Genomic DNA, 25,633 nt, shown 5'->3' with positions numbered 1-25,633 from the left:
GTTTTTTTTTTAGTGAAAAGCAAGTAACCCAGAGCAACCCTCAGCCACTTTTGTAACTGGTGAGTCATGCTTGGGTGGTGGGGGCAGGAGGGAGAAGGACAAACAGCAGCTCGCTTTCTCTCTCTCAGTTGCGCACTTGCATCATGCAGGCATGACTCACTCTATGGGAGCCTCAACTGCCACTTGTGCAAACAACAGACTCCAGGGAGGTAACAAAAGAGTGTTAGCCTTCCTTAGTTCTGCCGGCATTAGGGGAAGTGGGGCTGCAGTCACCAAACCTGACTTGAGCCCTCTGCCAGATTTGGAGACTCTTTCTGCAAACAGCTCTGTGTTCTGGGTGTGCAACTCCCTCCTGCTATCATTGGCAGGGGTGCTAAGCACCGTTTGGAAATAAAGCCAGGCTCTTCCCACGCTTTGTCTAGTGCTAACTGAAGTGGATAGAAACCACTTTTTCTAGAAGTTGTTGCAGCAGCCAAGAATCCTGAATTATGAGCCAGTGGTGGTGCGCTGGTTAGCATTGGACTAGGACCTGAGAAACCAGGGTTCGAATCCCCACTCCTTCATGAAGCTCACTGGGTGACCTTGGGCCAGTCACTTACTCTCAACCTAACCTACCTCACAGGGTTGTTGTGGGGATTAAATGAGGAAAGGGAGAATCATGTAAGCAGCTTGAGTTCCATAGAGGAAAAGGTGCAATATAAATGCAATAAATAAAAACATATGCCACGTGTGCAGTCTGAGTAGAGACCCACAAAATATATGTAGCTGCAATCAAAAAGTCGGGAGATGGTTCAGCATATCCAAACTAGTTAGCATAGCAAATATGGAGCACACAGAATTCCATGGCCCTCATTGGCTCCTTAATGTGATGTGGCCAAGATGCCACTTTTTTTTGTTACCAGACAGACACACCAACATGTGCCAGGTAGCCTCTGCACAGCCTTTGATTCACTTTGTAAACTTGCTCCATCAGGTGAAGGGGATGTGTTAACATTTCCTGCAGTACAGATGAGTCACGTGCATGCGATGGGGTGAAAGGGTAGCTGCGGGGCCCACATTGCTGCAATATTCAGCACACGTTAAGATGGATCCACACAAACATTAACTCTTTCGGGGTGTAGATTTTGGGAAGAAAAGCAAAGCTGGTGCAGGGAAACTGGTTTGGAAATAACAAAAAAAGTTAAATACCTGGGGGTGAATTTAACATCTAAAAATGTGAATTTATTTAAAGATAACTATGAGAAATGTTGGTTGGAAGTGAAGAAAGATCTTGACATATGGTCTAGGTTGAGACTTTCCTTGTTAGGCCGAATTGCTGTTATCAAGATGAATGTATTGCCGAGATTGTTGTTTTTGTTCCAGACACTGCAAATTTTGGATAAGATGGACTGTTTCAAGAAGTGGCAGAAAGATGTATCTAACTTTGTCTGGCAGGGCAAAAAGCCCAGAATAAAATTTAAAATTTTAACGGATGCAAAGGATAGAGGGGGCTTTGCCCTGCCGGACTTAAGACTTTATTATGAAGCTGCAGCTTTTTGCTGGCTGAAACAATGGCTACTTCTTGAGAACACAGACATCTTAGATTTAGAAGGGCATGATAATAACTTCGGCTGGCATGCATATTTATGGTATGACAAGGTAAAGGTGCATAGAGGCTTTAAAAACCACATTGTTAGGAAAGCATTGTTCAATGTATGGAACCGTTATAAAGATTTGTTGGAGAATAAAACCCCCAGGTGGTTGTCACCCCTGGAAGCCAAGGCGGTAAAAAAACTCAATATGGATTCAGATTGGCCAAAATATGGTGAAATCTTAGAATATGATGGTGAAAAGATTAAATTACAGAGTATGGAGAAATTAAAACCTAAAGTCCGAGATTGGTTACACTACCAGCAGATTAATGAGACGTTTAAGCAAGACAGGAAAGTAGGATTTCAGAAGGAGAGGTCAAAGTTAGAAACAGAATTATTGGAGCCCAATACTAAGAATTTGTCTAGAATGTATAGTTTGCTGCTGAAATGGAATACACAGGATGAAACAGTAAAATCAGCAATGATTAAATGGGCACAAGACATTGGTCATGAGATTATGTTTGCAGACTGGGAACGGTTATGGAACACAGATATTAAATTCACGGCATGTGTTGTAAATAAAATATGCCCTTTTCCCTTATGGGGTATCCAAGAGCCCATATAGAGTCCTTACATAGGTTCCCTATTGGTAGGAGAAAATAACAGAGGCCAACCAGAGAATATTGAGAAGCAAAGTAGCTAGTAAGCTTGATCTTTATTGATCTGTTGCAACAGGGTACTCCCCTCACACGCAGGAGAGGAAGAGGACCCAGAACAATGCTGTGCAAGGGTTTATAAAGACTTTTGAAATTCCCATTCTGTAGATCAAGACCACCCCCAGAAACATTATGCATACATCACAGAAGGGGTGTAACCTAAGACCACCCCTCAGATACATCCCACCCACACCACAGAAATTTAAATGTTGTTTTTCTCTTGTCCTTGTTTATCTCCTGTCTTGCAGGTTACTTGATTGGATTTCCTGGGGAGCCTGGCCATTCTTTTGTAGTGGTAAAATACTTATTTCCTGGGCCAGGTCACAGGCTCACACCTTGTATCTTAAATGTGTCCTTAAGACAGGATTTGTGAGGAAAGAGACAATGGGGAGACTTTTCCATTTTGACCATGCAGAGAAACATTTGCTCAGTTTAGGAATCAAAATGGTTCCAGGTTGGCTTTCCTGTGCTGATCTATGTACATGTGGTTATGAACGTTGCCATATATCTAAAACCATAAAATTCCTATCACACATGTAGTGCCTTAAAAGAGAATATAATGAAAATGATCTATAGGTGGTACATGACCCCAACCAGGCTAGCAAGGATATATCACTTGCCCAATAACAATTGCTGGAAATGCAATGAATGTGAAGGAACCTTTTACCACCTTTGGTGGACCTGCCCAAAGATTAAGGCCTACTGGGAGATGATCTATAATGAAATTAAGAAAATCCTCAAGTGGACATTTGTTAAGAAACCAGAGGCTTTTCTCTTGGGCATGGTCGGCCAAACGGTACCAAGGGAAGATAGAACATTCTTCATGTATGCAACCACGGCGGCAAGAATTCTACTGGCAAAGTATTGGAAGACTCAAGAACTACCTACTCTGGAAGAATGGCAAATCAAGGTGACAGAATTTATGGGACTGGCTGAGATGACCGGCAGAATCCGTGACCAGAGGAGAGAGACGGTGGAAGAGGACTGGAGGAAGTTTAAAACTTATCTTAAGAACTATTGTAAAATTTCGGAATGTTGAGATGTCAAAGGATATGAGATACAGAATTATAGCGGTTAAATCTGAAATATGAGAAAATTTAAGGAAAAATAGCTTTGAATTTGAATGAAGGTTTGCTAAGAACTGATATTTTAAAATTAAGGATGCAGTGAAGGGGAGGTTTGGGGAAGTCACATTATGTGTCAGTTTGTATTGTTTTGTTGTTTTTGTTTTGTATGTTTTGTTATTTTCTATGTTTGTGAAAATTAATAAAAATATTAAAAAAAAAAAAAGCTGGTGCAGACAGGCAGGCTGTCTGCTGTGTCCTCAGTGGCTCTGGAAAGCTCTGAATCATCAGCCCAAAGGCATTTAAGTCCAGCTCCTTTCCTGTGCCAGTTACCCCTCAACATGTGCTAGGCAAGTCAGCAGACTTGGCAGGAAGAGCAGCTTTCAATGCCTGCTGGAGGAAGGAGGGGATGCTGCTCTTTCATCTGCCTAGAGAGTAGCTGAACTTGTTGCCAATACAGTACCTCTTTTGGGGGGAAGATGGTGGAGAAGCTGCAGAACTGCAAGTGTTCGTGGATGACCCTGATTATCAGGATCCAGGTTTAGGCCTGGTTTTGGGAATGAATTGGCCTTGGTCACCTTGATGGATGACCTGTAATGGGAGAAATATGGCGATACATGGCCCTGTTACAATTGCTTGGTATCTCAGCAGCTTTAGATAGCATTGGCCGTGGTAACCTACTGGATCACCTGAGTGGGATGGGTGATGAAGACACTGTATTAGTGGTTCCACTCATACTTGCTTGGTTGTGTCCAGACAATAACACTGGGTGGGGGACTGCTCTTTGACATTGTTCTGGCATTGATATACAAAGCCCTGAGCAACTTGGGCCTAAAATACCTGAAGCCTGAACTGTTATATTCCAGCTTGACCACTGAAATCCAGAGGGGTGATGTTAGTTGTCCCCCCATGTTACAGACCGACATTTAGAAACCTGACATTTAGCACCACTGGTCACATAGCCTCTGATGTACCTGCTTACTCTGCGCCTTGGAACCTGACTTCTGTACCAAACTGACTTATGCATTAAAACCTTTGGAAGAAATGGTGTTGAGAGTTCTAGTTCCTCATCCAGCTGAGAGCCAGGACAATCCCCAAGCATTGCTTATCCATGGTGCAAACCATTCTCTCATAACAAAAGAGCCATAGTTAGCAGCAACCTGCCTCATAGTACCTGCTGCCCACTTTGGAGTGGGGCTGCCAGTTCAACTAAGTAATGCCCATGGGTGAAACACAAGGGGGAACTGAGCAACAGTTATGGGATGTTAGTAAGGCTGCAGCTGCCCTCCTCCATTATTTTCAGAAGAGAAGGCATTACAGTCTACACATGTGCTTCTGGCACAAAGAGACGATGCCCAGCAGCTGTATTATGAACTGAATGCACTCTGTCAGATGTAACTTCAGATCAAACAAGAGGATGAGTGAGGGAAGGGCTCAATGACAGGTTTATGCTTTGTAATCCTTGGGCATCTCCTACTGGAAAGATGTAATGCAGCAGAACTAAGAAAGCTCTCTGCCATGGCTTTGGAAAACCACCACCATTAGTCAGCACTGGGCTAAATCAGACTCCTACAACTCCCATTAGTCCCACCCAGCATGAGCAATAGCCAGGGATGATGTGAAGTGTAGTCCAGCCTCTGGAGGGCACCAGGGTGGAAAAGGCTAGGCAAGATTGACCAAGTTCCTGATACTACTACTACATGTTCCTATTGCATTATTGAGGTTCTAGAGCCAGCGTGGTCTAGCAATTAGTGTTGGGCTAAGACCTGGGGGACCAGGGTGCAAATCCTCACTCAGCCATGACATTGGGCCAGTCACTTATTTAGCCTAACCTACCTCACAGGGCTGTTGTGGGGATGAAATGGGGGAAGAGAACTGTATATGCCCCCTTGTGCTCCTTGGAGGAAAGGTGAGATATAAATGTAAGTAAGTAAGTAAGTAAGTAAGTAAATAAAGAGTCAAACTCTGTACAAGGACTGAGTGCTCTCTCATTTGTAATTTAACCTTGGCTCAGCTGCTACTTTTCTCACCCTGCAAATCCTTGTTAAAGAGGGATGATATGAGGATTTTCAATGTACAAAAAGCTGCTGGTTGGTCTGGTGAGAAACAGTTTGTAAAAGGAAAGTGGATCTTAAAATTTTGTAAACAATTTATTTGGAAAAAAGAGGGTGAAGAGGGTATTAGTCCACAGAAAGCAAGACTCCTATTTGTTGCTAAGGTCAGTTGTATTCGAACTTATTCTTACAAAGAGACCTAATGCCCACTCTTTCCCTTTCTATAGAAAAGTTTGGTGAACTCTTGAACTCAGGAAGTGCAGCCAGGTAAAGCAACTAGAAAAATCAGGGAGGGTTGTCTACAGGTCACTTCTAATCTTAGTCCAGAAAAATGTGCTTCTTCATCAGAAATACAAGCAATGTCAGGCTGAGTTTGGGGCACATGGCAAATCCAGGGCACTAGCATGCTCATTTGTAGCTCTGCTTAAGGAACTCCTTCCTGCCCCTGTCTCGGCCACCAAAAGTGCGAACTCTGTGAATGAGCTGCAGCTGTTTCTCAATGGTGCTCGTGATGTCCATGTCGTCAGGGATGTGGACGTAGCGGACGTTCCTTCCCGTTACAAACAGATCATCCAGCCAGGTGGAATGGCCACACCGGTCAGTGAACGTCGCCTCGGCCAGGCGGATGTTCATGAAGGCGTCAACATTGGTGATGCGGCCCACAGCCATGCTCTCGTCCCGCAGCTCCACAGTGGTGACGTGTCCGTGGAGGCCCTGCAGCAGGATGACAAGGCTGTTCTCCGAGATGGTGCGCTCCTTCACGGAGTGGCTGATCTCCATGGCTTGGCACCACCTGATGGCGGGAACAGAAATAGGAGGAAGACGAGAGTTCAGTGAGTTAGCCCCATTAATCGCTTTCTCGTGCTATATAGAGAACGGGTCCGTGCTTGTTCTGTGCCAACCACGGAATTCAGCTCATGATTTTAAAATCACAGTTCTTGTTCGCTTTGCTTGGAGCGCACACAGGTGAAACCTCAAAACCCAAACTGAGGCTCTGCAGGATCTCTAAAGCCACCTAAGCAAGCTTCAGTACAGAACTCTGTGTGCTGGTTGGCCTCTCCTTAGCAGCCAGACAGTAAGAATCAAAAGGGGCTGAGCCCATGATTTATCATCTGCCCCAAAGAATCTGCACATGCCCAGAGGCCAACTGCTCAGCAACCAAACATTCTCACTTGGAAGGAGCAGCAGTAAAATAGCGAGAAAGCTGAATTTCTTCTCTTTCCCATAATGTATCTATGTATACTGTGTGTGCTTCAGTGTAAGTTGCTGCAAGACCTGTTTGGTGACAAGCAACTAGTAAGTTTAGTGCATAAATGAAAATAAATAAATGGCAGACCTAGTGCCAGGGCCACTGAGAGAGGAACTGGGTCCAGACTCTTGAGCTTTCTTTCTTTCTGTGTGTTTTTTAAACTGAATTTAACACTTGTAGAAGGAAAGTGTGGAAGCAAAATGTGTGGGCATTTGAAGCAATTGCTATTTGAAGCAATTGCTTTGTGATATGAGCCTATTCCTGCCTATCTGTTTTTAGCCAATGAGTACAGTCACAGCTGTGACCCATAAGTGCTGTGGGCAAATACATACACAGAGAAAAACCCTCAAACTTGGAAGCCTTTAAGAAAAAGGATTGGGCAAATCCACGGAGAAGGCTGTTGATGCTTCTTAGCCATGATGGAGGCCAGGCTCTGCCTCCACAGCCTGAGGCAGAAGTGTTTCTTAACGCCAGCTGCTGGAAACAGCGGGAGGGTGTGTGTGCTGCGATTGCCCTCCGGTCCTGCTCTGGGGTTTTCCCATTGGTGGTATCTGTTTGGTCACTGTGAGATGAGGACACTGGGCTAGATTGGCCCCCTGTGTCTCAATCTAGCTGCAGCCGGGCTGTTCTGATGTTCTTCTGTAAAACAACTTCCAAGCGGCCCAAAGAGTCCCTCTCGCCAAGGAGGTGGCCTTCTAGTGGGGAAGAGGGCCCGATCCACTCATGGGGCCTGCTGTGGGCGCAGAAAGCAAGCAGGCAGGCAGGCAGGAGAAGCAGACCCAGGGACTCATGATAGGGGTCCCCAGCATGAGCTGCCCGGCATTGGTGTAGCCAAGGGGGGCAGGTAGGGGCAGCTGCCCCCTTCAATAAAAATAAATGAAAATACATGGGGGGGCAGAACCTCTGTTAGCTAACAAATGGCCTGACCCCCCCCACCCCAACAAAAATCCTGGTTACGCCCATGCCCCCTAGGCATGTTCCTGGCTGCCTAACTCTCGCTCTGTCTCGCTCTCCGGCCTTTTGCTCCGCTGCCAAAGTCAGGGAAGGGGAAAGGGCAGCTCGTGGCGGCTCCTGATCCGGATCGGGTCCCGTTTAGAAGAGGCGCGCTCGCCTACCTGTCTTGGATCTCCCGCCTCCTCGCCCAGCGCAAAAGCAGAAGCACGCGTGCGCAATCGATAGGGGGCTTAATCAAAGAGACTTCGCTCCTCATTCGCCGGTTCTAAGCCCAACCGGAAGAAAGTGGAGCAGCCCCATTGGCTAGAATGGAAGAAAAGGCGGGGCTCGAAGTGGGGGAGGAGAAAGCTGGCTTGTGATTGCTCCGTTGCTTCCGCCCGTAGCTGGTGCGCTCGGAGATTCGCTTTCCGCCCTGAAAGTGACGCGAAGAAGCCACCTAAAAGCTGGAGAGGTTGTAGTTTCGGCGGTGTCGATGGGCTCCTTTGCTCCAGCTCAAAGCCGCCTTGACTCTCAAATAAGCATGCTCAGAATTGCCGGTATCCGGGTGTGATTTTACGAATCAGAGTAACATCAGGCTGCAATTCATTATTTTGGAGCAGCCCTTGTTAAGCAGGGTAATGCTTCCTTTTTTTAAAATAAACATTTCTTAAAAATTTTCTTAATACAATAGAAAAAACAAACAAAATAACATATAGTTTTTCAGTGTCCACATTTTCTTCACTTCTTTGGACTTCCTCACAACTCTCGTTGCTGCGTTCCAAATTTTCGAGCTTTACCCAGCAATTTATTACCTTGTTTCAATTCTTATAATTCTCCAATATTGTATCCCTAATTTTAGATAATTTAAACCCAAACCTTAAAAGCTTAATTTTAACGTGATATTTATCCAAAATTTACTTTTTCTTGCACTTACATTTATCTTCATATTCCTTTTAACTAACTTATTGGTGCCATATTGTTGATAATCTTACATCTTTCTTAACATTCATACAATTTACAGTATTTTTGTAAATAGTCCTTAAATTTCTTCCAATCCTCTTCCACATCCTCTTCTCCCAGGTCTCGGATTCTGCCAGTCGTTTCTGCTAATTCCATATAGTCTATCAGTTGCATCTGCCATTCTTCCAGTGTGGGCAAATCTTGGGTTTTCCAGTGTTTGGCAACGAGTATCCTTGCTGCTGTTGTTGCATACATAAAAAATGTTCGGTCTTTCTTTAACACCCTCTGGCCGACAATACCTAAAAGAAAGGCCTCTGGTTTTTTAGGGAAGGTATACTTAAATACCTTTTTCAACTCATTATATATCATTTCCCAGAAAGCCTTAACTCTAGGGCAGGTCCACCAGAGGTGAAAGAACGTTCCTTCAGTTTCTTTACATTTCCAACATTTATTATCTGACAGATGGTATATTTTTGCGAGCTTGACTGGGGTCATGTACCACCTGTATATCATTTTCATAATATTTTCTTTCAAGGCATTACATGCTGTGAATCTCAAACCGGTGGTCCATAACCTTTCCCAGTCAGCAAACATGATATTATACCCTATGTCCTGTGCCCATTTTATCATAGCCGATTTGACCGTTTCATCTTGTGTGTTCCATTTTAGCAGCAACTTATACATTCTTGAGAGTATCTTAGTCCTGGGTTCTAACAATTCCGTTTCTAACTTTGATTTTTCCACCTGGAATCCTATCTTTTTATCCAACTTTAAAACTTCTTTAATCTGAGCATAATGTAACCAATCTCGCACTTTTCTTTTAGTTTCTCCAAACTCTGCAACCTCCAATTATCTCCATCTTTTTCTATTATTTCCCAATATTTCGGCCATTTGGCCTCCATATTGAGTCTTTTCGGGGCCTTGAAGCAGGGTAATGCTTCCTGCCCGGTAAACATGGATAAGATTTAGTTAACTACATATGACGAGCTGTGTGTTACGCTGCATTTTTCAAATTTAAAATGTTTTAAATAAACACATATAGTTTTTATACACTATTCTTTAATGGTAGTAATGGATTTACAGTATAATTAGCTTATAATAAAAGTAGAACTATCTTCTCTAATAAGCAGCTTTTGTTCTGTTCAAATAGGCTAGATCTAGTTCACCAGAAGCGGCTTAGTCATGCTGGCCACATGACCCGGAAGCTGTCTGCGGGCAAACACCGGCTCAAGCGTGGTGATCACACGCTTGAGATGGTAGACTGTTTTGTCTATCCGGATTTCACCATAACCAGCAGCCTCCATCAGTGCTGAGCTAGACAAGCATATTGGCAACACAGCTACAACAATGTGATGCTAACATACCATACCAAGATAAAGGTCTACCATACTTGTGTGTTGAGCATGCTGCTTATGGAAGTGAGTCATGGGCACCTTTGAATTGTCAGGAGTGACTCCTCAACGCCTTACATGTGTGCTGTGACAGGAAGCTTTTGGGTATCATCAGGGACGTGCTCTACGGGAAAATGGCTTCAGGCACCAGGCCTTTTGGCCAACCAACTCTGTGTTATAAAAGATGTCTGCAAACGTGACATGAAGGCTGGCAGCATTAACCCCACTGTGTGGGAATACCTTGCAGAACACTGGAGTGCCTGGAGATAGACAGTCAGGTTGTGTATCCATAGCAGTGACCAGAGGAGGAAAGACCACTGGGAAGAGTGTAGAGAGAAGAAACGCCGTAGTGTATCTGCACCAGCACCACCAGATGCCTTCATCTGACCCAGCTGCAACAAAATGACTCTCTTGTATTAGTCTCAACAGCCACGGCAGGTGCTGCAACCATCCAATAGATTAGCTTCACCCCCCAAAGGCAGACTCCTTCACTGTCTCCTGAGACAGATGGATGCCAACAACAATACTTAAACCATGCTGTCCCACAATCAGAATTGTCAAGGTTTTTGCCAATAGGGCTTCTGTGCCTTTAACAGCTGCAAAAGCAGCAGAAATTCATCAGTGGGAGAGGCATCTAGGGCAGCCTTCACAAATCTGGTGCCCTTCAGATGCTGTTGGACTACAACTTCCACCAGGCCCAGTTGTAGTCTGGCAACACCTGGAGGGCACCAGGCTGATATAGGGAAATAAACAGTGGCAACTCTAGTAAGAGTGTTGTTTCTCTCCTCTGTCAATGTATGTCAGTGTGGTGTAGTGGTTAAGAGCGGTAGTCTCCTAATCTGGGGAACCGGGTTCGTGTCTCCGCTCCTCCACATGCAGCTGCTGGGTGACCTTGGGCCAGTCACACTTCTGTGAAGTCTCTCAGCCCCACTCACCTCACAGAGTGTTTGTTGTGGGGGAGGAAGGGAAAGGAGAATGTTAGCCGCTTTGAGACTCCTTCGGGTAGTGATAAAGCAGGATATAAAATCCAATGTCTACGGGGATTTTCAGAGCTTGCAATCCTCTGCACACTTACTGGGAGGAAACCCTACTGAACAGAGGGGGATTTGCTTATGAGTAAACTTCTGGACTTGGCATGTGAGGCGGTGGGTTATCACAGGACAGGTGGGGTGGAGAGAGCCTTAAAAGGTAAGTGATAAAAAAGGCAAAAGGACACCTTGTTTCTGCTCTTTATTGCTGCAACTAAAAAGACCTTGGTTGCAACACCATTAAAAACTTGGTCCCCATAAACAAAATGAAGGAACTGGTCTTTCTGCTCGTGTTATAACACGCTCACAAACTTAACTAGTGATATAACACAGTTTGGACCTTTAATTAGGAAGCCTATAGAGGGAATCTGTGTATGCACACAGGACATAAATGCCCACTTTCTTTCCAGATGCTCCAGCTTCTAACTCTGGGAGGCACACTCTAGGTCCTTATTAGCACAGGGATGAAGCTGCTATTTGACCATGACCCCATTTCACCAAAGCCAGAGACAGAATTGGTCAAACACATCTAAGCAACATCCAGCCTTAGTGACCCAACAAAAATGGATGACCTTGGTAATTGCTCTGTTCTACAGGAGGCTGACAGCCAGGTGCTCTCCTCCTCAAGATGGGAGAGACTTGCATTCATGCTCAGCATCCAGCTCATCCATCATTGCCAACAAGTCAGCACCCTTGCTGATCCTCTCCTTTGGTTCTTCTGCGACCTCGAACTCTCCCATGATGCGAGCCAGCTCCTCATTCCGTTGAGGGTCCTATTTAAAAGAGTCCAATTGGTTCTACTTATGGGAGAACATAAATCATAAATTTGACAATTCAATACTTTATTTTCAGTAACCAGCTTAAAAAAATCAATTTAGCCTCAGTTGCCAGAAGCAACAAAACACTGTAGTTTTGATTTTAAGAGCATCAAAATGTTCCTCTGAAAATCAAAAGGAGCTTTGACTGCTGTGAGGGCAGCAAAAAGCATTTTTGGTTCTCAAATACCAAGTTCCAGGTACACAACACACACCTCATATGAAACTCACTACCAGAAGATGTGGCAATGGCTACTGGTCAAGTTGGCTTCAAGGGGACTAGACAGTTTTTTATGATTATCAATAATACATATTAAAAGCAAAAAGAAGGAAATTAGACAAATTCATCAAAAAGCGCAAGTTATCACTGGCTCTATGGAACTTCTGTTTTCAAAGGCAGCACACCATATAAGATGCAGGGAACAAATATCACAGGAGTGCTCTTGTTCTGTCAGGTTCTGACCAGACACTGTTTGAAATAGTATGCTAGTATAGAGAGGCTCAGGTTCAGATTCAGCAAGGTTTTTCTCAGTTATGTTCACAGAATGTGGTGGCTTCTCTCCCCCACACTCCCATGTGTTATCTTCTTTTGATCTTTTATGCAGGCTGATCAGGCAGAAGAGAGATTCTGCCGTGCAGTCAAGAGTTCTGTGAAACTCAAATGCTTGCATGCCCAACTAAAATTACCTCCCCCTGTCCCAAGTTCCTTACCTATTTTATTTTCTGGAAGTAACAGCAACAAACATCAATAACAATACACTTCACCAAATGCACATCCATTTAGTTTGAAAACTATTCAGCTTACTCTTGAAATGAGAGGCTAGGGGGCAATGACTGCATACCTTGTCTGCTTGTATGTTGATAACTTGATACAATAATTCCTCTGGGCGGGTCAGTGCAGCATGTCTTGAGGAAAAGAATAAAGAGCTGTCACAGAATTGTAGAGTTGGAAGGTGAGATGAGTCATCTAGTCCAACCCTCTGTGATGAAGGAATCTCAACTAAACCAGCCATGATTAAATGCTATTCATTTGCAGATAGAATGCTACAAATGCAATCTGTTTGGTAAGCTGTAATGCCTCTAGCAGCTTTTCACATGTTTGAATTTTTAATGAATAGCAATTCCCTGACAATTGCTCCCCATTGCTGCATCTGATGAGCCTTTTCTGCAATACTGGTACTAATTAAAGAAGGTTCTGCAGCAAAGGTTCCCAAAAGGAAGGGGGGTTGTCATGCAAGGGCTTCAGTACGTGCCTCTCACCCACAGATTGATGCAACTAGATGGCTAAACGGCCAACTCTCACCCACACCACCAATAAAGCAAGTGAGACTGATCGTACTCTTCCTCCTCATCTGTGGTGAAGAGATTCAGCCGGAAACCAGCCTCGTTGCCAAGGGGCTTCTTGATGTCCAGGCTTCCCATGAGTCTGGCCAAGAAGTTCAGCTCTTCTTTAGCGAGAGGGTTTGGAGCAGTATTCTCCTACATGGAACAAGAGTGGGTCTGTTACACAGAGAGGCAACCAATGGGAGTATTGGAAGAGCTTTGTTCACAAGGGTTGTGGCCTCCTAGCACTATAAAAGCTGCAACAAAGCGGTCTGCTGGGGGCTCTGGCATCTTGGTTGAAAGCAGCTTTGCAACTGACATTTTTGAAATTGGGACATAAAAGATATATGGTTGTAGCCGAGTATGTTCTGGCATGGAAATTAATGTGCCTGAGATAGGCATGATTGTTGATTTCAATTAGCCTTCTTTGAGTATGATTAGCATTGGATACAACTTATGCACATATCATAAAATAACGTCTAGAATAATCTATAAAGCCAGCTCATTGCTCCAGAGGTTATCAGTTATCTCCACAGAATTAATGGCAGCAACATGCAACTTACAGAATATGAATTACTGGGAGTTATTTTGCTGTGAAACTCATAATTAAGTGGACATCTAAATCTCTCTCTCTCACTCTGGAGATCACTGGGACGAGATGTTTATGTGTGGCCTTGGCTCAAAGTACTCTCTGCCCACAATAGTCTCTCAGCCCTCAATGCTCTTAAGCAAACACCTACACTGGCTTATAGAAGTTGCATTCAGCAACAGACACAACCTTATCAAAAGAAAAGACCAGAAAAAACAAACTCCGTGTTGAAAAGATATGATAAAGGATGCTCTGTCTGAGAAAAAGGGCATCCAGAGAGAAGGACTGATTATTTTACTAAAGGATACAGGATCCTAATCTGAAACAGAAAACATTTAGGTAGTAAAGTTGTTTTCTGCACAGCACTACTTAAGAGCAGCCCTCTCCAACATGGCGTCCTTCAGATATTTTGGACTACAAATCTCACAACCCCTAATCACTGGCTGTTTGGAGCGTTGGGAATTGTAATCCAAGAACATCTGGAGGCACCAAGTTGGGAAAGGTTGATTAAGAAGGTTGACTAAAGATACTGACCTTTACACGAGATGCCAAATTTTTGGCTGTCCCCGACATGTCTGTCTCTACAGGCCGACTGATGCTGTATCTAGAGGCAATTGGTAAAGGCTTATAGTAGACACAAAGGAAAACTGCAGAGCCCCCAACTGAAATGTGGCTTTGCATTTCATGGCTTACATGTTTGTTCCCAATTTGATTACTCTGTCTCCATAGAGGTCAAATGAGCCTTCTCGATATGGAAGCTGGTAATTTCCACCACTGACGAACTCAGTCCTCTTAATTTCATCCCCTTTGCTGTTGAAAAGTCTGAAAAATGCAATATTGATGCACTGTGGTGACTTCTAGTGCTTTTGTGAACAAGGAAGAATAACCCTCTGTCTCACAGAACAGCTGGGAGAGTTAATAAAGGGGAATTTGCAGGCCTAAGGTAGTACACATACACTCTTTCCTCTACCCCCAGCAGGTTTGTCTCAGTCAGATGACCCATACAGCTTGGCACTAGGGATTCTCCTTAAGATTGGGATAGATGGTTAACTAGGTGCAGCTCATCTATCTAGTGGCTACATGGAAAAAGCAGGGTGCAAGGTAGAGAGGTCTAAGATTCACCTGATGAGCCCTGGAACCTCTGTTCCCCAAGGAACTGGACCAGAGGTTGGCAGTACAAAGTGCCCATTTGAGTTCTGTACTTTATCTTTGAGGAGGATGGAAACCTGTGGAGGAAGCACAAAACTTTGTAAAGTGGTCTTGCTTAGAAAGAATTTCTGCCCAAGACCTTCTTATTCCTGTATCACATCATGCAACTTCACCCAGGGGTCCTTGCTCTTCTATCACAAGCTCCTGATCTGTAAAAATGAAAAAGCCACCCACCCTGATGTGTATGTCCTGGAAGAAGATGAGCAATGTCTGCCGGATGAGCTGAAGTTCGCCAGCAGAGAGAGAGCCGTATGTCTGCGGAAGAAAATCAGAATAAATCCTTGCTGCTGCTTTTGCATTATTCAAGTGTATGATTCACATGGATGTTTAAGTGCATCCTCATAGCTGTGGGCAGAAAATTATTTCCATTTTGGTGACAGGCAACTGAGAAAGAGCAACTTTCCCTGAGGACACCGCAGTGGTTATTTAGTTGCTGCTGGGATTTTAAACTAAGTCTCCCAGATTCAAGTAAGCTTAAATAGAAATCTAACCCCCAGTAAAACATGCTTCTTTTATGAAATCACGAATCCATTTCAAAACTTTTGTTACTTTTTGAATATTATTAATATCAGTACTGCAACACTGATATAACCCTGGTAACGAGACATGCTTGCATTGTATTTTACTCAGTTGTCTTATTTCTGCTTTCACTGGTGAAATCTCCAGACTTACAGTGCAGCAGCTTGAAGGGAGAGCACACTACAGTAGAAAACCAATATGAGGGCATGCTCCAATATGTTTTGCCTTCGTATCATTTCCCCCCGTAATTGTACATACATTTGAATGGAATCTAAAAGGTATGGTGTGCTCTTACATCAATGAGTTTCCTAAAGGTTGCATCAACCTGGGCCAGAGTTTTGGGTGCTTCATAAATGAAATCTTTGATAGCATCCAGGTGGTTGAAAGTGATGAGTAAAATGTCTTTGGGCCGAGGGCAGAGTAGAACTTGGTACTTGAATGCCATGGTCATTAGATCGTAGAGCTACAAAGTAAGGAAACTGGAATTAGTTAAATCACAGAGCCCAGGCTGAGCCTTATTCGATATTAATCAGCTGTCTTCTTGTGCAGTTGGCTGGATTTTATTCTGTGACCCACCCTAATAGGAGCCTGTGCTTGGTTAGACCTGTCTTGATATTGCTCTAATAGTCACTGCTGTTTCATCACCTTCAGCTCCCTTGTCTACCTAAGCTGCCATTCTCCCCTGATTCAGCTGTCACTTTCCTTTATCTCCCAATTTTTCCTGAATGTTAAGTGTGAGAATCCTAGTTCCATTTAATGACAGCACTTGTTGACAAAGAGTTACCTGAATTCCCCATAAGACATTGGGGGGAACAGAAAGGTTCATCCTCACCTTATCCATACTGGGTGCATTCAGTCTCATGATTGAGGCATGAACCAGACGCTCAAAAACTGTCCTCAGGGCCTTCCTGGAATAGAGCTCCTGCGGCTTAAACAGCTCGTCCATAAACTTTTTATTGAATATACCCCCTATGATGTCATTCATAACTGAAAAGACAAAATATTCAAAGGTATCACAAATGGATCGGCTTTGCTTTTGTTTCACAGGAAGAAAAAGACAGTTATAGCTGAGGAGGGACTTGCAAAGGCCACTCTCCAATTGAAACACACCATGCCCCACAAATGTCTTCTGTGCGAAGCTGTGATCCTCTCCAAATCCCCTTCAGTTCAAGGAAACTTGCACAGAAGCCATTCCCAGCCTTTGTTACCAGTGACTTCTCCAGTGCTGGTAGAGATACAGGATCTGGAAACGGTTTCTTTTCTTAGTAATGAGACACGGTTGCCCTCCTTGAAACTACTGTTTCCAAATTCAATAAATTCCAAGAGTAGAACAGCAGATTATGGTAATCTGAAACAATTCGTCTTCTTTTGCATTTGCAAACTGCATCCATTCTTTTTCTTCTGCAAACATTTTATAGAGGCTCCCGAATCCATGGTAAGTAATTTGAGGTAGAAGAGAATCACAACACCCTGTCCCCCATTGTTTAATCATTTGCAGTTGGGCTGATAACCACAACCAAATACTGAGAAGTACATAAAATGATTGAAACAATATTCAGATGTAGTGGTCAGGGTTACTATTGCCAGAGGTACTACACCAGTAATATTCAAGCACTAGATGTTATTTCTTTTACATTCAATACCCAGTAGTGTGCAAGCAGAGTTGGCTACAAAGAATCTCTCATGTACCATAGTAGGTATCCCTACTGCTAAGAAAATGATATTTGGCCATGTAGATGAGCCAAGTTTTGAACACTGGAGAGAATCACTGTAAAAACCAGTCTTAGAAATGACTGTGTACCTGTGTACAGAGAAAAGGTTAAAATATTTCACCAAAATGTCAAAATTCTCCATTTATCAACTCCAGATCTTAGGTGCCTGGGATCTTCCTAGTCAAGCTGAAATTAAATACAGTTTCCTGTATGGGTCCTAGCTGCTACAGAAACCATATTCATGTGGACACCAATAAAGTCTGAGTTTAAAAGGTTTCGATCCTGTTCTGTGGCCTAGTACTGTCCCTTCCACACACACCCTGGTGGAAGTGGACAAACTCTTCTGGTTGCCTATGCCTTCACTGGAAGTTTTTAAACAGAGGTTGGATGGGCCATCTGCCAGGGACTTTTAGCAGTGATTCCTGCATTGCAGGGGGCTGGACTAAATGACCCTTGGGGTCCTTTCCAACTCTACAATTCTGAGATTCTATGCCCAGTCACAAAGTCTTTTCTAGCTCCCATTTTCATTCTCCCTTGTGCTAAGTAACATCAGTTGTTCAATCTAGTATCCAGCAGGTGTTGCTAAGCACAGAGAGACTAGGATGGATAAGCAGAGCTTTTAGTGATGCAATTCTCTCTTGACCCGCTCCGATGCAATCCTTAACAAAGCTGTAGTAAACTCTTCTTCAGTGTATGCTTCTAAAGAGATTTGACAGAGTTCTGCTTCTGTGCTTCTCTGTCAGCCCCAGCCAGGAAAATTCTCTAGTAGTTTGGAATTGGACAGAAACATGATCACACCAAATAGTGACCTCTGACATTTTGCACTGTATTCGTGTAACTGAACGAGATAGTACATTGCATCACTGCCCCAAAATATAAGTCACTAGGGGTGGTAGAAGATTAGGATGCTTACCAGCCAGTTTTCCTCTCAACACTCAGGGTGGGCACAGGGGGTTTGGTGCCAGGTAAGTGACTAAACTTTGGGTTGGTAAATGAAAGTGGAGAAATCCTGCATTGTTCTACGATCCACACCAGAATCCTGTGGTGGAATTGCTTTTTTTCTTTTCTTTTTCACTCCTAAACAGTTTGGTTTATTAAGCCACCACCAATTAAGACTACCTAGTACAGTCGCTATACACAGCATTTAGGATAGCTATTAGCCATAGGTGGTTAACAATTCCTCCATACCAAATCCACTGGTCTGGGCTCCTGTGACACACAGGCAAATGCAGATGGGCTAAAATTCAGCCACCAAACAGCATTTTAAAAAACCCAGACTCCCTCGTTCCCTCTTTTCCTTATTTATCTGCAGACTGCTATGCATCTGAGCAATAGAAACAGAGATATTGTAGCATTTGGGGGTTATGTTTGGTTACACAGTTTACTTCGGGGGGGGGGGGGAAACATACCTGGTGGTTTCTTCATCTCAACCTACTCCAGGTATTAAGCATGATGCAGAAAAGCATGATGCACTCTAAAGGTATGCAATAATGCCATACTAAAGCAGCAGCAAATTTTGGGATTTAATGAGGAAAGTTGTGGATTAAAAGACATAGTTCAAGGCAGAGAACTGGTGACTAATTATGCAGTAGGGCAGGAAGAGAGCAAGAACCACGGGATACACTCTGCCTGCATACTGCTCATAGTATGCTTGTACAGCTGCTCCTTTGCCAACAGAGATGTTCAGCAATCAGTTGAGCTACTACTTAAGATGAATTTTCCAATAAGTTTTTTTTCCAAGGCACTGGTGAAATATTTTTATGTTTCAGGATCATTCCTGCCTGTTTTTAAAATGCAGAAAGCCCTAGTCAAGCATTCACTTGTTCGTCAATTACACCTGCTACAGAAGTGTTGATGCGGCTGGGAACACTATGCAGCTCTGTGTATGTACAACATGCCACTAAAATGCTGTCAGTCAAAATTTTAGTCATTAATCAGTCAAGTTTTTACAGGAGTTCACCATCATTAGAGGTTCTGCTTTGAGGTTTCATTTACAATAAATTTTGTTAGAGAAATAAAATAAAACCACTGCAATCAACACACAATAGGACTGTAGGCAGTTCATAAGCTTTAAAAGCACATCCTAATACATATGTGCACTTTGACAGTCTATTGCACTTATGGTTTGTTCTTAGTTCCTATGCAGCTATAGCAAAATCTTTCAACTCTGTATGCTGCCTGTTTCAGTTAGACAGAAGGCAGATGACGGTTGTGGCGGTTGAAGGGTTAAAAAAAAAAGACTTGGTCAATTGACTAATCCAATATTGTCAAATGATGGTCAAGTATTTTCAATGCATTAATATTAAAGCAAGACGGTCATCAACCGATTTGAAACTCATACTAATTACAACAAAATTGGATAACTTTTACTTTAAAAGGGGGAATGAATGATTTATTTTTAATACATATTTATTTTGGCTTCTTCTCCAGAAACTGAGGGCAGTCTGCCCATCCCTCAGTGTGTTCTCACAACAGACCTGTGTGTGACTTAACCACAATCGCCTAATGACTTTCTTGGCTGAGTGAGGATCTGAATCTGGGTCTTCCTAGTCCTAGTTTGACACTATACTCATCAATGACTGCTTCTGCTCCTGTTTGCAACTGCCTGTTAAAGAAGGTAGCCTGTTTTGATGTGGAGTTTGTCACTAGCAAGCAACCCTCGTGCCTGCCCCTGCTAACAAATGATAACCCAATCAAATAATAAAAAATGACAAGTTGCCATATTCACAATGGTATTCTTGAAATATTTGATAATATGTGACCAGAGTCAAATAACAGGCAATCTATCTTGCAAGCAGAAGGTCCCAGGTTCAATCCCCCATCTCCAGGTAGGGCTGGGAGAGACTCCTGCCTGAAATTCTGGAGAGCTGCTGCCAGTCAGTGAGGACAATACTGAGCTAGATGAACCATAGTCTGACTCTGTATAAGGCAGCTTCCCAGGTTCCTAACAGTTGCCCAGCATGCCAACACTACTATAAGTTACTTAAACTAAAGTCATAAGAATTGACCAACGAGGGTTCAATGAATTTCTTCCAGGATTTGTTATAAATGTGGTACATAATGTTGTCAGTTACCCGAGCTCCATAAATATAATGCTGCTGGTCTGAAGGGATCTTCCAATAGTATCCCAGAAGATACTGTGTATGCATATTTTGGAATCTCAGTGAAAAAAAAACAAAAAGCTCTTTGTGCAGGGGGCTAAAAATGTTACAGTACCTCGTCTCCTGTCCACATCAGTCCATTCATCTACACGAAGCATAAAACAGAAAAAATGACGGGTCAAGTACTAAGAACAATAAACTGATAAGCAGGATGAAAGAGGGGAAATAAGTAAAAAAGAATCCAACAGTATTTAGTACCCTGCTGTATTAGAGCTGCAAAGCAAAGGAGAGGAGAGCTTTCAACTAATATTTTAAAGTGGCCAAAAGAAAAAAAAGAAAAAAGCCACAATGTGTGGAGGGTAGGGGTGATATACAGGCATTATAAAAATGGACCTATGACACTTCTGTAATCTCACTCCACACATTGTGGGGGGAAGAGGCTTATTTTCCCAGCATAAAATTTGGTGAAAAGGCAAAGTATTGCAACAGCTGCACAGCCTTGATGTGGATACAACAGAATTAATTGCACTAACTGCTCAAAATGACTGTGCTGACTGCCGAGCATCCTCAGATCCACATAGATGAGTTACTGTGCTAGAGCAACTCCAATACTTCTGAACAAATGTAACCTGTACAAAGCCATTGCCCCATACTTAAGTCTTCAGGGTAGAAAAAAATATGATACATGCATGCTGGATCACCAAGAACGTAACAAGATTTGTTTCCCACCTTTCCTCTTGAGTTCAGCCACTTGTCCAGTAAGCTGTATGACGAATTGAACTCATGCTATTTACCAGCCCAAGATTTAAACACATGCATATCAGTAGCTTGGAATTTTAAGCGTTTCTGCAGTAGAATTAGTATACTATAGGATTTGATGCTGGTGCCTAGAGAACGGAAATCTTTTTCTAGTCCTGTTCACCTGCATCTGAATGTCAACCATGACTTACATTATTATTTTTTCTTTTACATTTCCTTTCAATGGTCTGTTTCTAGTACAGCATGCCCTCAACCTAAATGAGGGTTATGTTCCAGGGATCACACCTAAAGTCAAAATCATATATAGTCAAAATATATTGGGATACAATGGCAGGTGGGATTGCCAAAGACCTTTTTCCTGGATGCCTGTCCCCTTCTTTATTTTTATCCCCCCCAAGTGTGTAAAGCTGAATGCGCATAAGTTAAATTTGTGTAAGTTGTGGGTACCTTGTACATCAGGAGCAACATTCACCTTGCAATGCTAGCCCTATATGCTCATGCCCAAGAAGAAGCAAATCTATTCTTCAAGTACCTAGGAAGCAGATCAGACAAACCTTCCCCTCCACTGAGGGACTCCAAAGTGTAGCATGACTGCAGCTCCAAGTGTGAGGGTCTCGACAAGTTCATTAATGGGTAGTGGCATACTATGGCAAAGGAAATTGTGGAATCCTGCAAAGGACTTATTTCTAGAGAATTCCATTAGAATGCTAAACATTTCCAGCATTCAGCTCACCATGTGGAAATATTCTCCCCTCTCAATGTTCCCAAGTACTACTAATGTGGCAATGCCTTCAGAAATGTTGATCCTAACAAGGTTACCAGTCACTTTAAGACATAGAACTTAAAACTGTCTGCACAAGTTGTCATTCAGATATGGTGGCAGAACATTATAAAGGCTGTTTAACATTCAACATCATTTTATTATTGTATAAAGATGCCTGGTCAGAATATTGTAAGTCACCCAGGAGGTTGTAATCTGTGACAGGGGGAAGTACATTCCTCTGATCAGGTGTACTTGGATTTGCCTACCTCAACAGGCATTGGGAAATGTACACCCCTCCTCAAGAGGTCTGGAGGGTGGCAACACGAGAACTGGCCTTCTCTGCAGTGGCTTCCTGCCTGTGGAATGCTCTCCCCAGGGAAGTGCGCCTGGCACCTTCATTATACACCTTTAGGCGCCAGGCAAAAACGTTCCTTTTTAAGCAGGCCTTTGGTTGATCTGATTGATATCCTTTGCCTTTTTAAAATGTGGCCCTTTTTGGGGGGGGATGTTTTTATTTTGATTACATATATTGTGGTTTTTATGTTGATCTTTTCTGTGAACCGCCATGAGACCTCCGGGTATAGGGTGGTATATAAATTCAAAGAATAATAATAATAATAAAGACCCACGTTGTAAGTGGGCAAGATACAAATCACACTAATGTGTGCAAAGCCTTCCCTAATTTGGTGCCCTCCAGATGTTTGGGGCTACAACTCTCATTGGGCCCAGCACCATTCGGTCGTAGTCCAAAGCATCTGGACGAGACTCATGTTCGGGGAGGCAGCAGATGCGCGTTGCCAAAAAATGTTCCTCACAGCTTTCACCCTCGTCGTGGCACTCGCCCCTCCCACCCCGAATAGCCGTTATGAGGAACTCAATCACACCAGCCCCCTCCCCCACCCCGTTAAATGACACCCTCGCCCCGCGTTGTAGCCGGAGAGGAAAGGTGTGTGTGGGTGTGAGAGAGCGCGCGGTATAGGCGGGGCCCCTCCCAGACCTTGGCGCGCCTTGTCTCCCGGGATGCTTTGCGCGCGCAGCCGCTGGTCCACGATGTAGAGCATCTCCCCGCCCAGGTTGAGGACGAGCAACGGCAGCGTCCTCAGCGACATGGCCGCGGGACCCGCACTCGGCCGGGCTTCCGTCCAGGAGACAAGCTGTGGCTGCGACTCTGATTGCGGCGGCGGCGGCTGCTACAACAGCAGCGGCCACCGTTGCCTGGACAACGCCACCGCCAATCGGAAGGCCGCTTGCTGGCAGGTCTCGTCTCCTTTTAAAGGCGGATCTTAGGTCTCCGCCCACAACTTCCCTAGATGGGTTTACGGCCCGCCCTCTCATCCTCTGGCGTATAATCGAGACGGAGTCGGATGTTAATAGGATGAGCTTTTTATTGGCGCATGCGCAGCTCAGGATGCAGTGTCCAGTTCTGGCCCCGCAGGTCTGAAACACACAAGGAAAGTGGGGAAGATAATAATAATAATAATAATAATAATAATAATAATAATAATAATAATAATAATAATAATAATAATAATAATTGTTATTTATTATTTATATCTCGCCTATTTAGAAGCTTCAAGCGAATTGGCAAAAATGACCGGGAAAATCAGAGATCAAGAGGACCATAAATTTACTAAAGAATGGGGATTTTTTTAAAACTTACTTGAAAGAGCACTGTAAACAATTGAAAACCTTGGCAGGATTTTACAAACACTTGCAATGAAGCGAGAATTATGATAAAAAGTGAGTTTTAAGAAATATGGAGAATATGATACAATGCAGTTTGAAAAGAATACCTGGGGAAGCCATGGAGGGGTGGAGGGACGTTCAGGGATTCTGAGAATCCTATTTGTAAACTGATTATGATTTGTGTATGATGCCAAATGCTAAAAGTGAAAATGAATAAAAAAACTTTTTAAAATAAAAAAATAGAAGTGTCATGTGAGGAAAAGGGCGAGGCTATGCATTACCGCTCTTGGTTCTAGTCGCAGCCCTAAGGCTCCTGGGAAGGAGAAAGTCGTTGCCATTTGCAGCCTGATCCCCACATGCGTTCTTCAGGCAGTTTCATACGCTAAACACATTTAGTGACACAAACATACAACTGACAAGGTGCAAAAGTCAGGCCTGGCTCCGCCTTCTTGCCTCAATCAGTGAAGTTCCCTTCCAAATGAATAGCTGCCTGCATCCCTTGTTCTTTTACTCAAATTGTGGGCCATCACTGAAAAGACCCCGTCTCTAATGCCCACCAACGAAATTGATCTGGCAGGTGAAGACATGAACATGGCCCCTGAGGCAGATTCTTGATGCCCAGGCAGGCTCATGGAGCTTAGGCTACAAATGTGCAAATGTGAAAGAGAGAGAGAAACTTTTATTCACTTTCTCCACAGTGTGGATAATTTTATAAACCTATCATGTGTATCTCCTTTTTCCCTCCTAAATTGCAAAAGTTTCACAATTTAATCAACTATCAGAATTTAAACAGTGTGATTTCCCTGCTGCAGCACTAACCAATGCAAGTGGACTCAAATACAGTTGTACCTTGGATCTCAAACGCCTTGGCTCCTGAACAAATTGGGTCCTGAACAATCGAAACCCAGAAGTGAGTGTTCCGGTTTTCGAATGTTCTTTTGGAACCTGAATGTCTGATGCTGGTTCTATGGCTTTTGATTGGCTGCAGGAGTTTCCTGCAGCCAATCAGAAGCCGTGCTTTGGTTTCCGAATGTTTTGGAAGTTGAACGGACTTCCGGAATGGATTCTGTTCGACTTCCAAGGTATGAGTGTATTCCCTTTAGGCATGTGACAGAAAGCTGTGCTTAGAGATCATCAGAGTCCGACAGAATTTTTGTCTTGGAGGGGGAAAACGTTGGTGCTCCTTTTCCATCAAGACCCACCTTTGTACCTCCATTTCCTTATTTATTCAGAGAGCGGGTGTGCACTTCACGGCCCATGCGGCACAACTCACACAGGCCACAAAGACACATTGACATGGCATCCCTAAAAACAGTGCCCTGTATGATTCAAACAAAGAAAAGAGATTTAATGAGACATAGCACCTCAAATCTGGAATGCATTTTTGCTCCACATACACTCCTTCAAGCCTTGCACACAGGCAGGTCTTTAGAAACATACAATGAGCCAGTGGACAGGATCAGCTTAATGTGGGCATGAGGAGCATGCAGGTGTCATATTCTGGCTAAGATGCTGAGGCAGTCCCTTGGAATCTCATCTCTCAGAATCAGATATGATAATACTTTCCAGCCTCACATGACTGTTGTAAGGATCACAAGAAAATGTACATGATGCCCTTTGGATGCACTGTAGCATTATAATAATAAATATTAATAACATGAAAATCAGATCATGCACAGGAGAATGATATACACAATACATTTGTTTAAAAATGGTATCCTCCCTTCTTCCAAGAAGTTCACATTGACATTTTGCTGCACAACCATCCTATGAGGTAGGCTAGGATGAAAAATAGCAATTTATCCATAGCTACCCATAAAGCTTCATAGCCCAGCAGGGATTTGAAAGAGGGCAACATGCTACAGTACTTGAGTGTGTTCACAGTGACCATTGACTGCTAGACAAGCCACTATTTCTATAGGGTTTGCACTTAACTAGTGGAAGTTTGGGGTTCTAGCAACACTTTACTCCTGTTTCCCCTGAAAGAGGCAGTTCATATGGTTCAGGAGTAGCGTGGACTGTCTGGTGAAAACAGTTACCTAGTGTGTTGTGGGCTCCTAAGGGAGGAAGAGTGAGACAGCAGATAAAGAAATGTCTTCCTCTGCCTTCAGTCAAAACAGAGGCGGGGATCACTATTTTCAATAAACCCTGCTGAAGCACCTATATGGGGGGGAAAATCAAAGATGACATA

At 43.5% G+C, this 25,633-nt stretch overlaps 2 protein-coding genes and 1 long non-coding RNA gene across 4 annotated transcripts; 1 reads left to right on the top strand and 2 right to left on the bottom strand.

Moving 5' to 3' along the window:
- Positions 1-5,325: 5,325 nt before the first annotated feature.
- Positions 5,326-7,849, bottom strand: LSM10 (LSM10, U7 small nuclear RNA associated). Its single transcript, XM_081923059.1, has 2 exons — positions 7,770-7,849; positions 5,326-6,198 (listed from the first exon to the last, which is right to left on the bottom strand). Exon 2 carries the CDS (start codon positions 6,183-6,185, stop codon positions 5,814-5,816), a length of 372 nt encoding a protein of 123 aa, XP_081779185.1. The 5' UTR covers positions 6,186-6,198; positions 7,770-7,849; the 3' UTR covers positions 5,326-5,813.
- A 1,938-nt stretch (positions 7,850-9,787) lies between these two features.
- On the top strand, positions 9,788-19,856 carry LOC309375496. Its single transcript, XR_014170937.1, has 2 exons — positions 9,788-9,965; positions 19,564-19,856. It is a non-coding gene; the product is annotated as an uncharacterized lncRNA (long non-coding RNA).
- On the bottom strand, positions 11,155-22,969 carry OSCP1 (organic solute carrier partner 1). 2 transcript variants are annotated; one of them, XM_081921236.1, is made up of 11 exons: positions 22,754-22,969; positions 20,350-20,379; positions 16,254-16,408; positions 15,717-15,884; positions 15,077-15,157; positions 14,816-14,919; positions 14,387-14,515; positions 14,228-14,297; positions 13,121-13,260; positions 12,624-12,687; positions 11,155-11,739 (listed from the first exon to the last, which is right to left on the bottom strand). In XM_081921236.1, exons 1-11 carry the CDS (start codon positions 22,863-22,865, stop codon positions 11,590-11,592), a joined length of 1,203 nt encoding a protein of 400 aa, XP_081777362.1. In that variant the 5' UTR covers positions 22,866-22,969; the 3' UTR covers positions 11,155-11,589. The 2 variants fall into 2 exon arrangements, with proteins under 2 accessions (XP_081777362.1, XP_081777363.1); XM_081921237.1 differs by lacking the exon at positions 20,350-20,379 and having other exon boundaries at positions 22,754-22,968.
- Positions 22,970-25,633: the final 2,664 nt, after the last annotated feature.

The sequence above is a fragment of the Podarcis melisellensis genome (genome assembly GCF_964234715.1).
Source record: "Podarcis melisellensis genome assembly, chromosome: 8".
Lineage (NCBI taxonomy): Eukaryota > Metazoa > Chordata > Lepidosauria > Squamata > Lacertidae > Podarcis > Podarcis melisellensis.
This window is presented reverse-complemented; position numbering and strand designations above follow the sequence as displayed.